Source organism: Rhagoletis pomonella, unplaced genomic scaffold (genome assembly GCF_013731165.1).
Source record: "Rhagoletis pomonella isolate Grant_MI unplaced genomic scaffold, Rhpom_1.0 Rhpom_scaffold_00012, whole genome shotgun sequence".
Lineage (NCBI taxonomy): Eukaryota > Metazoa > Arthropoda > Insecta > Diptera > Tephritidae > Rhagoletis > Rhagoletis pomonella.
This window is the reverse complement of record NW_023458566.1, coordinates 6056065-6068243: the sequence shown is the minus strand read 5'-3', so window position 1 is coordinate 6068243 and position 12179 is coordinate 6056065. Positions and strand designations below refer to the sequence as shown.

General features: G+C 35.2%; 1 protein-coding gene across 1 annotated transcript in view; it reads right to left on the bottom strand.

Moving 5' to 3' along the window:
- Nucleotides 1-1920: 1920 nt before the first annotated feature.
- Nucleotides 1921-12179, bottom strand: part of LOC118747722 (ammonium transporter Rh type B-B) — a 37946-nt gene continuing 27687 nt past the window's right edge. Inside the window, exons 6-8 of the mRNA XM_036481823.1 lie at nt 4601-4801; nt 2786-2879; nt 1921-2392 (exon numbers count right to left, since the gene is read on the bottom strand). Coding sequence (XP_036337716.1) covers nt 2295-2392; nt 2786-2879; nt 4601-4801 — 393 coding nt within the window. The 3' untranslated portion in view covers nt 1921-2294. The remainder of the gene's footprint in view (nt 2393-2785; nt 2880-4600; nt 4802-12179) is intronic.

Below are 12179 nucleotides of genomic sequence, written 5' to 3'. Positions count from 1 at the left end.
AACTCATATATTTGTTCTTTTTCTTAATAGATCTTTTTTTAGTTTCTTTTTATTATTAGATTTTATTGATTTTAAAAAATATTTATTTTTTTATTTAATTTTATTAGTAGGACTTGTTAATTTTTTAAATTATTATTATTTTTTGTTTATTTTATATGCTTAATATTTTATTATTTTAAAAGCAAAATATTTTTATTTTTTAATGTTATTTTATTAACTTTCAGATTTTATTGTTTTAAATTTTTAGAAATTTATTATATTTATGTTTTAAAAAGCAAAATATATATTTATTTAATATATTTAATTTTTAGAAAGTTTATTGCTAGGAGACAAACAGAATAACGCTCAGACCTCTTCGTTAGGGATCTTTCAATTAGTTGTTCGAAAGACAGAAAAGCCCATTCAAGATAGTTGCCAGAAATGACAACTGTCTTACGAAAAGCTTTTGTCTTTCAAAAGACTGTGGTGAGTTGAATGATAGCTGCCAGAGTTGCCGTCTGAATACCCATACACTTAATGGTACTATTAAAATTTTCGTAGCTATTTTGGAAATATTTTAAAGGAACTTGAGAATTTTGGGGATTTTTCTTAATTTTTTCAGGCCTTTTCGGGATTTTTCATGTTAAATTTTTGATCTAACTTTCGGCTTTTTTCCATACTTGTTTTTGTTTCAACATTACTTCGGGCTTCTCGAGACATCATTAAATTTTGCTTTTACAGTGGGTCAATGTTGCCAATTTTCGGTCACAAATCCAGTCTCATACTTAATTACATAAATAACTTAAAGTGTAAATTGGCTATAAAAACAATTTTCCTCCTGCAGTGCCTTTTTCGTAGGAAAATGGGTCATTTTGAACCACGGAATAAGCTCAGTAACCTCTTACATAAGTACATTAAAAATGACAGTTAAATTTTTACGTTTATGATTTTTGTTCCTTCGGTCACACCCATAAAAATATAAAAAAAGTGTGTATATTCATTATTATGTACATATGTATGTATGTTTACACTTGCCGTTGACGGTCAACAGATAGTGCAAAATGTAATTGTACATTTGAGAGCCAATAAGTTGACAGCACTTAGCACGCGACATATTGTACGAACAATTACACTTACACTACAATATATGTATGTATGTATGCCCATATGTATGTGTTTACTTACCTAATGAATACATATGTTGTTTGTAGGAAAAAATGCACCAGAAACTTTTTAATGAAATAATGCGAAATTTTATTACATATTTTCACTTTGCTTTTATATGTATGTAGTTTTTGCATTTTCATTTGTTGTTTGTTTGAGTTCTTTGTTTTTTTTTGACAGTACGAATATACATATGTACGTTCATAGTTGGCAAAGTTCACATTTGTCTGTGATTTTTGCCATTTCGAAACTCGAATGTGCGTACGCACACACACACATACACACACTAGTAGAAAAATCGTAACGAAGTTAACTTCATTTGTAAACACCGCGATAATACAAATTATTCTCGGGCGCAATGGCATTCCAGTGGCGCAACATAATTGGGCGCCAACGTACCGCTGACACTCTGCCGGCGTCCAAAAGGCGTGAAAGTTTGTCGAAACTTTAAACATATTCAGCAAAAATGATTGCAAATTGGCACAACAGTTGGGTGGTAGGTACGAAGGTAGCAGATAAAAAGTAGTAGAAGAAAGAAAAGAATCAGATGTAAAAAATAAGCAGAGAGAGAGAGAGGGAGAGAGAGTGTAAAATTTCTTTGAAAGCATAGTTTCTGAATTACGAGGCACACACACACAAATTTGCGAAGAACTTCGCTGATTGAAAATTATAATTAATAAAAAAAAAATGTAAGTGTAATAAACTAAATGCAATTAATTTAAAGAAATAATTAAAATGATAAAATACATATTTATATATATTTTCTGCAAAAATTATTTGTGTTTTAAGTGTTTGCTATTCGATTTTGTTCTACAGGTTTGTGTAAATGTATATACATAGTAATTCAAGCACCAAACAGTGAAAAAAATTAAAAAATCTAACAACAACTAATAGCATTTCAAAAGCATAACTTAAGCGAACTAAAAAAAACGGCGGTGCGAGCTAATAGTACATACATAATAGCGGTATTCACACGTTGCTGGTTATCGGGCTATCTATTTAGGTGTTTTATATTTTTTTCAGTTACCAACAACAAAATACATACACCCGGAAGGTGTGAATACCCAAAATGTGAAAATTCTTAATCTAAGCTCTTGAATGTTTTCAAAAATACATTACAAAAATTTATACAACTCGAACATTTCACTTTACTAGTCTTCCTTATTTTCGGGCACCTCCCAGAACAGCTCATCCTGATGCTGTTCATCCTTCTGTAATTTGCGCACGCCGGTGTATTTAAGTGCAGCGCCTGCGAAGTAGCAAAAAGGGTGATGTTGAATTCAATTTTATTATCAGAGTTAAGTTAATTAAAATATATGTATATTAGGGTGGAGTAATTTAATTACGAAAATAGTGTTTGGCATATTCGAATTCTACGTTCGATTCTAAGCAAAAGTGGTGAACAAACTATATACCAAAAATGACATTGGCACTCCCTAATTTTAAAAGAAAAATCAGTGTATTATAATTTTTTCTGAACGAAATTAATTCTTCATTTACAAAATTTTTTTTAAAGTTTTCTTCAGACGATGTACAGCTTTTTCTTTTGAAATTTGTTCGTAGAATTGAGAAGTTTTGCTGCGAATAAATTACTCCGCCCTAATGTATATATTTATTTTGTGTGTTGTCCCCTCGGCCTTACCTGTTAAAACACCACCAACAATGGCAACCAGCAAGGTGACTGCAATGCCGCAAAGCTGATAGCCAGCCTGAGTTGAGGCAGTGCGGTTGTAGCCCTGGAAGAACAAAATACATATACATCTACATATAATAAATACTGTTGGCGCATTTTTTGTGCTATGTGATTTATGTGTTTAATTTTTATCTTTAATGTACAGTATAACTACTTTCATAGCGTTTTTGTTTAGAGGTTACATTTTCCGCTAACATTTAAACGGATTACTGCACTGTCCGCATTAAAGATGGTAAATAACAGAATGAAAATTAACAGCAACCTGGTACTTCGCGTTTTTTTTTAATTGTTAGTGTTTTGTGAACCACTTTCTTACTAATACTTTATTAAAATTTTACGCCAATTCTTATTTTACGCGCACAAAAATAAAATACTAGGAGTGACAGTTACAGTGGAAATTCGACCGTTTTTCTAGTTTTCTATAAAGTATGCCGAAGAATTTTTTTCAAAGATAGTACTTCGAGTATCTTGCATTGTACAAAGCTGCTAACCATAAATCTTCTGGTTCGGCACTACACATTGACTATGACTAAGCACTAAAAATTTAAATAAATGAGTTCGCCTGAACCACACTTCATACAGAAGTGAAAATTTCTTCGACTAATTTCTAATTCATTTCATATTGCAGAAATTTTTATTAAGATTAATACCTACTAAAGAACGAAAACATGACACTGAAGATGGCACAGCGCCGAAACCGGTTTGCCTGCAAACCAAACTTGACAAGGCATGCCGGAAATTCGTTCCATAATAAATCATCTTACCACCCAGTCGGAAAAATCAACCAACACCAACATATTAATATTAACCTTATTCATATGCCGAATTTCCACCAGGCATTGAAATGAAAAAAAAAATTAGTCACATTTAAATATGCCATGTGGAGATGAATTTAATGACTATTCTTTTAACGTAATGGCTTGCATACATATTTGTCGTTTAATGGCTAGTGGAAATCTAGCATTAGACTTCGTCTGCATAGTCGTCTTCGTATTTGTTTTTATATACGTTTTAGCCGCCATCTTTCTATTCGACATCGTTTCGCCTTCACTTTACTCGCTGTCTACGTATTTGCTTTAATCTTCGCCGTGTTCGTCTTCGTTTTTATACCCGCATTCGTTTCGTATTTCTATTCGTTCATTCGTGTTCGTAATCATCTTCTAACTTGTATTCGTCTTTATTATTGTTGTAGCAACAGCATGAAAATTGCTTAAAGAGTTTTTAGGGAAAATGTTTTCGTAACAGTCCTTGGCCAGATACAAATCTAGGTCGGTCCAGTTACGTAGACCCGATTGTCATGGAAATTAATTCGTTTTGGCATTCATATTCATATTCAAAGATGAAAATACAAAGCGAAACAAGCTGCGAAAAATAATACACAGTTAGCATACCAAACCCAACTCAAATTCGGTACTATACAAAAAAAAAACGGAAATTTGTACACTATGATTGCGGAAAAAATTTCCAAAAAAAATTTGAAACCGTAATAACTTTCATCATCTAAAAAAAAAACAGTAACTTTCGAATGGTGCTTTTGTTTTCAAAATCAGCCCAGTAGAACCCGCCCACAAAAACGGACAAAAATACATATTAATATATAGATAATGAAATTAAACCAAAACTGCAATTATAGAGAAAAAAATTTCAGATTGTCCGGTAAATAGCGGTGTCCGGATTGCCGAGACAAACACTATACTTTCATTTTTGTCCTGCGCTCCAGCCGGAATTAATTATTAAGTATAATCTTCTACAGTACCAACTTACCCCAAGTATAATTGTTGAGTTGCTGTTCTCAGTTGCGCCAACCATAGCTGGAAATATTGCACCCAACTCGGATTTGTAATTTTCTTGCGTTACAAAATTGGCAAAAATAGCTGAGGCAATGGCTGATAAAACGGCTGGCATGCCATGCAAATTGTGAACGCCACAAGTGTCATGGATACCGAGCGCAGCTGTTATGCGGGGCTAGAAAAAAATTAAGTAAAGAAATATAAAATTTTTAATACAAAATTTAGCTATAATTAATAAAAACTTAATATAAAATGAATTTAATCCAAAATATGTAATTTTAATCGTATAACTTTTTTGTAATTTTCCTAATCAAAATACATATCCATAAAGTGTTATTACGTGGCTATTTTAATTAGTTACTATAAGCACAACTGCATTTTTTACAAAAAATTATTTTTACTCAATTAAGATTTGCATAGCTTAATAAATTCCTAACTCATTATAGTCCCAATCAGCTAAATGATGCTTGTAAACTGAAAATGTGCTTAATTAGCTAAATCAGTGCAATTAATTTAAAATCACTTTGAAAGCAAAAAAAAGTATTTCGTGAAAAAGGAAAAAGTGCTACTTAACATAAATTGCCTCTAACACTTCATAGAGCGCACTCGAGTATTCTTTGCATACTCGTAAAATAAAAAAAAAATGTATTTGATAAAAAATATTGCGAGAGTAGCTAAAAAAAAATTGCATTCGAAATTGTTCAAAAACTACTTGTGGTACTCAACAGTACCGCGGTCACCCACACAAACACAAACAACTGAACGCACAGAGAGGGACCATTTGTTGCCGGCAAGTGTACGCTTGCGTGTTTGTTTGTGTGCTTTTGAAGAGCTAAATATGTACATTAAATTTATTCATATTGCCTGCATGCACACACCCTGCGCACGATTTGACGATGTCATTGCAGTGATTCCAATATTGGAATGGGTTGAAATATGTACATATGTATATTTTTAGCGCGCGCCCTCGCGTTGCAATCTGGATGCTACATACATACAACTAAATTGAAAATTAAGCACTCCACGTTACGATGAAGCCTCAGCAAAAACACTAATGTTCTTTGTTGTTGACGCCATACATATATGTGTGTGTGTGTGTGTGTGTGTATGACATCTCCATAATCACGACCACCTCATTCCCCACATTGTGAATGCAAATTGCGGTTTCATTGCTTGCCTAACCCGCCCGTCTGCCTTTTGCGCCGACTGCCAATATCTCTCTCTCTCTCTCTCTGTCTGGCTGTCTGTCTGTCTGCGTTGCCTGGTTTGATGGCCTGTAATGGCTCAATAATATGCTTCGCTGGTTGACAGCCGCATACATATGCACATATATATATGTAAATACATACATATGTAAATGAGCAGGTGTGGGTGGAAGCGTGCACTCTGCGCTGGTCGTTGGCGGTTGCACAAGCTAAGTACTCTTCAGTCACTAATTTGCATTTTGAATTAAATTTAATAAATTTGTTATAAAATAATGACTTTTACTGATACGCTGCAAAATTTGCTGGGTGTTTCTTTATGTATATATACACATGTACGTATGTGTGTGTGTGTGTGGCAGTTTGCGTTCTCAAACATTTGAATGCTATAAACATGCCTAGTGGTTGAAATTTGTCAAGGACACTTTTGATTTTTCTAGGTAATTAAATTTGTTTGCTTGCTTCTCTTTTAAAGGCCATCTATGTATGTGAAAGCAAATATATTTCTGTGTAGAAAATTTATTACATTTTGCATCGAAAAACTTCGTTTTTCGTAATCAATTTGCAATTTACTAATTAACTAAACAACTTTCATAAATTTTATGAAAATGCTCCACAAATGTTCGTATAAAACTTTTTGATTTACTTCAATAGCATAGTTTAAAGTTACTATTCAAATGTAAAAAAAAGACAAAATCAATTTTAAATTTTCAAACGTAGTCATCTATGAGCAAAATACTCTATCGAGTGCATGGAAATGGTAAAACGTCTTTATATCCTCAAGTTGTCTGGACACTGCGGACTGCCCCCACATTAGCATTGAACGTAGTGCCTGTCGACGTTGCAGGCAGAATTGTTGCGGAGCGAACGGCCATCAGACTCAGGGAAACCGATTGGTTGACCAACTTAGGGACTGGACAGTCTGGAGTTGTAGGGGGCTTAGATTTCATTCCTGATCGTACGGATTACTGAGGAGTGCGGCGCGCGAGACATCTGGCGGAGGGGTGCGATGAATTTCTTTACGGATGGACCGAAACTGGACGGCAGGTTTGATGGTGGGGTCTTCTGTCGACATCTTACCAACAGCACTAAGCTCAGGCTCCCGGACGTCTGCAGTGTATTCCAGGCGGGAGTAGCTGCTAACAAGGAGGCGGTGAATTCACTGCTAAGGAGCTTTATAAGAGTCAGGGAAGTGAGCGTATATTCTGAGAGCCAAGCGGTCATCTGGGCCTTGAGTTCGTTGGAAGTGAGCTCTAACTTGGTTCAGGAATGTCTGCTCTCTCTTTCGGTCGCGTTGGAATACTTTTGCATTAGGCTTATTTGGGTTCGGGGACACAGCGTCATTGAGGGGAAATGTGTGTGGTTGACGAAGTGGCCAGGGAAGGTACTCGTAAAATATTAACACCAGATAAAGAGAGGCTGGGGGTGCCATTGATCGCTTGTGGTACATTCTTGCATAGATGGGCCTCATGTCAGCTCAGCGAGTGCTGGCCGAATACCACGACATGCGCGATCGCAAGGTGCTTTTGGCCGGGCTCGGTCGAGGGCACTCCTCAAACTCACAAAGCCACAGCTCTCACTTCCGGTGGCGATTTTAACGGGTCACTGTCCTATCGGTATTCACGCAGTAAGGCTGAACTTTCTACCGGACCCCTTATGTCGCAATTGTGTGGAATAGGACGCGAAGTGGAACCATATCAACACTACCTTCTTGAAATACTTTGGCTCTCGCTTTCTAAATAGCCCCGAGGAGCTCTGGGGCATTGAGATAAGTCTAATTCGTAAACACATAATCGGCTCGGAGCGTTTTATCGATAAAGTTTAGGGCGCCGTTCAAAATTGTGGCACCACAAAGGACCATCTCACATTATCTAATTGAGCTCCGGTAACATGGGGCTGCCACCTTACCTAACCTAACCTAACCTGACCCCGAAACCAATAATTTTTCAAAACTTTGTCCGCCACATTCAATTTCCAAAAACACAGCTAATCATTTAAAAGTAAATATTTTTACCGAAGTTTCGAGACTATAACCGATTTTTTTTACCTAAACCAATTTTGGAGAGATTGGGCCTTCAGTTGCGAATAATGCCTCATATGTATATTTTTGCTGCGTCCAAGACAACCATTGTCATGGATGGAAAACAGCAAATATATATGTATTTATATGTTTTTTTTTTTTACTTGAGAACCGCATGTCATCACCTTTGCCGAAATTATCGTATGTGCTAGAAACCAAACCAGTTTTTCGCCCAAAGGGGTCCATATAATGATCTAAAATACATATCGTCACATGAAACGCAAAGAGCCATAACTAACAAAATTTTTGTATTTACATAGAACGGTTTGGCGGTTCGGTTTGTGGCCACTCCCTATTGAATGGCGTTAAAAAAAACTTTCCCCACATATCTGCCTTTCTGCGGCCGGGTTCAGTAACTGCACTAAAAATTTATTCGTAAACAAGCTTTTATTAAAAGGTGTTTGTATTTTATCTTAGCTAAAGGCATTTTAATTAGTATTACGTTTTTTAAGGCATGCAATTTAGATATGCAACTTAGGTTCTTTTAAATAAATACTAAATATGTATGTGGACCCTTTTCATCTGTGAGAGCCACTTACACAAAACGAAAAATTGTATTAAATAAATACAAATTAATACCTAATTTTATTTGCCCCATGAGTGCGTACCCAAATTTCTACATCCTTTGAACCCAAATTACACACTTTGTGTCGTAATTTCTTTATTTAATCTTAGAGCTAATAAATAAATAGTTTTTCTTGCCCGCCGGCTGCACTATACATCATTTGAACCCTAAAAAAAACGACGAAGATAAATTAACAAACTATTTTACACCACAAACAAATATTTTATTGATATACATACATACATACTCGTACGTATTTACTCTATGTGATTTGCTGAAAATGTTTGCCTTTTTTGTTTGCTAAAAAATAATGAAATATTTCGTTTGTACTACAAAATGAGCGAAGGAGAAGGACTGTTATTATTATTATGCGCTTAGGCCAAATATTTTAATTAAAATTTTCCTTTATTGAACAAAACCAAAATTGCCATTAGTAAATTTTGTGTGCACTAAAGCGACGGTGGCGAGTGGTAGGTATGTATGTATGTTTGTATGAATGTATGTAGCCTATGCATTGGCTTATTTACAAAGTTGTGTCCAACACTTGACCTTTTTGTCAGCCGCAAGGCAACTAGTTTTATTAGTGGAAAATCGCACTACATACTTTTATAAGTAGGCATGTATGTATGTATGTATGTGCATAAATATCGATGTATGTATGTATGTATAATTAGTGGATAGTACACAAACTGAAAACAAGGCTAATGCGGCTACCGTAATGAATATGGTTCAAGTTAATAACCAAAATAACAACAATAACAAAAATGTGTAGTGGGCAGCCCGCAGGCAGGCAGGCAAGCAGAATTAAAGGTACAAGTGGACAAGAGTCACTGGAGGACGAACAAACTCGGCTCAAAACACTCTATTTAGTGCTTGAATAATAGTTGTTGCTGTTGTCGAGTTGTAAAAGGGGCATCCAACGAATATATGTAATTAGGCATATTAGGGTGGAGCGAAAAAAATCAATTGCGTAACATGATCACATTAAACGCTTTCCCATTGGATAATATTTACGGTCGCCCCAAGAGCTTTGAAATTATTTGGAAAATCTCTCAAATTATTGTTATTTTATAGTTTTTTTTTAAAGAATTTCTAGAAAGATTTTTCCATACAATTTTTTTATATGGAAGACACTGTCAGCAACACGCGATTTTTTAGCAACTTGAAACTTGCACTTTACTAGACTAAAATTTAATGGGCTACAAAACTGAGTATATACTAGAAGATCTTTTTAAATGGTAAAAAATAACCATAATTTGATTTTTCGCACTGTTAAAATTTCGAAATCGAACAATTGATTTTTTCCACCGCACCCTAATGTACACACAAACATGCCCGTATATTAACGTTGCTTTCGTTAGAAAATTTTGTATAAAATTACATAATTTACATACCAAAATTTTGGAAACGAAACAATTTTAAATTCGGAAACTTATGTTCAACATTTTGTGTCTATGGTATGGTATGTATGTATGTATATTGGAGTAGGCTGCAAATATTTATGGGCATTATTTGTTTTGTTTTAATTTACACAGCATAGTTTTAAAAAGTTTGCACTCCACATATTTAGATGCGTGCGTGCATGTTTGTATGCTTACTTCTTGTGTGTTTGTACAGCACTCTGGTAATACGCAACGTATGAGCAACCTTCATCTGTTCATTAGCCCGCTAATGGTTTTATTGTTCCCTCGTATGCACTTAACTATAAAATGTGTACTAATAATTACTGTAAAATTAGTTACAATTCAAAAATTTACAATAACTATGGCTGTACTTAATTTGGAGTTTTATTGTAGATATCTTTTCGATTTGGTATGGTTGTGGTTACTTCTCTCAAATGTACTGCTATTACAGACTTACACATGTGCTTTAATGTAAGCGCATTTATTAATGTTTGTATGCTCATAAACATTTTATTTTAAATACATATACACTTTTTAATGATAGTTTGCTCTAAAAAGCTTTTACGATACATTGAAAGATTTTGAATCAAATTTTAAATAGGTAATTAAAGAGAAATAAAACTAATACCGCATTTCCACTGAGCATTTAATGGCAAACAAGATTAATAACAATGTTGCACATCGGATACAATTCGCGCCAAACAGTTAAAAATAATTGTCTGTAAGTCTAGTTGTAGATGTAATTTTTTAAATGATACAATCTTTTGTACTTTCAGTACCAAGTGGAAATCGGACTTAATTTTCATTGAAATTTTTAAATTTTAAGTAATGATGCTTTCCTGGTTATCGATTATAATTTTATTCAGATTCCAATAACAAAATACAGTGAAGAGTAATAAAAAATAGTTAACTGGCCGACGCGGCAGTCTGTACAACAACGCTTTATTTGAAATGTTGTCATTCAGAATTTGCTCTCGATTTATGGTTGGTATCCTGCTGCTCTTTCTTATAAATAAATATCGACGCGAGCAAATTAGACAGGAGCTATGTTCCAAAACTATGTAGGGCGTTAAGAGTAATTTGCATACCAAAGGCAGGAAAGACCCGTCATGTATTCTCTAGGGGCTTCAGACCAATCAATCCCTCAGGCAGCATTTGTTATTAAGTTAGCATGCTTACTGCAAAGGTACAAAGCTCGCTTTCTGAGACCGTTTGGCTGGTTCTCTCGCAGATATACTACGCAGCTCATGCCTTCCCTAATAATGGGAAGACTTTTAACGGCGTTCTTCCTGCAAACTCTATGGATAAATTGGATGTCGAAATCGAGCTTGTCCAACTTATCTATCGCATCTATCCAAGGAAGAGTGAGTAGAGCTACTCCAAAAGGCGGCCCTTTCACCCATACTTTGGGGCGAATCCATAAAGAAGTAGGATCTGTCAGTTAGTTGACTGTGCGGACGACACAGACTTTATGGTATGTGGAAAGTCCTAAGCCACCCTGTATGAACTTGGCTTTTTCTCTTCGCAAATAGTATTAAACTTCTGTTACCTTCTCTGACAGGCTGAAGTACGTTGCCTGCTCATAGTTAGAAAACTATTTGAATATTGCCAGAGAGTGCTGAACATCCCGTGATTCCAGGCCACAGAAGCATAACTGGACGCTGCAGACCCCATCAACTGGTGAGACGGGGTACTATTGAGTAGCTGTTACCGTGTAAAGAGCACGTGGTGGCACCATTGATCATACTTGGTATACAGTTGGAAGCATATTTAGTTAGTTCACCGAGCGCTGAGCAAATGCCTTAAGATGCAAGGTGAGGGTAGGTGGAAGGCGGTCAATTACCAGTCGCATCTCTCTATACGGTTTATTAACGACTGAAATCCATGCGATTCATCTCACCATCGGCTGCTTGTCTTACTTTAAGGTTGAAGCACCTAAGATCTCACCTTTTTAGATGACCTTATCTTGATTTCCTGTTAATGTTACATGCATATAAGAGCCAGTAGATGTGATTAAAGAGAAGTTAAATTTTAACAGGCAGGCGAGAAAACGGCCCTCAAAAAGGTTTCAGCAAAAACTAAACAACGCTTGTGAACATTTAGTATGGGTACGCAGTATTTTTTTAGCTTCTTTTCTGTTCATAGTTTTCTCCTGGAAAGAGCAGAAAAATAATTGGTGCTATCACTTCTCCGAGCACCGTATTTATAGTTTATGATATCCGATAGCATACTGGTGCATCTACATATCTTGCCAAAGTCACAACATTTCAATAATCAACAATACCGACAATAATGAAACATTA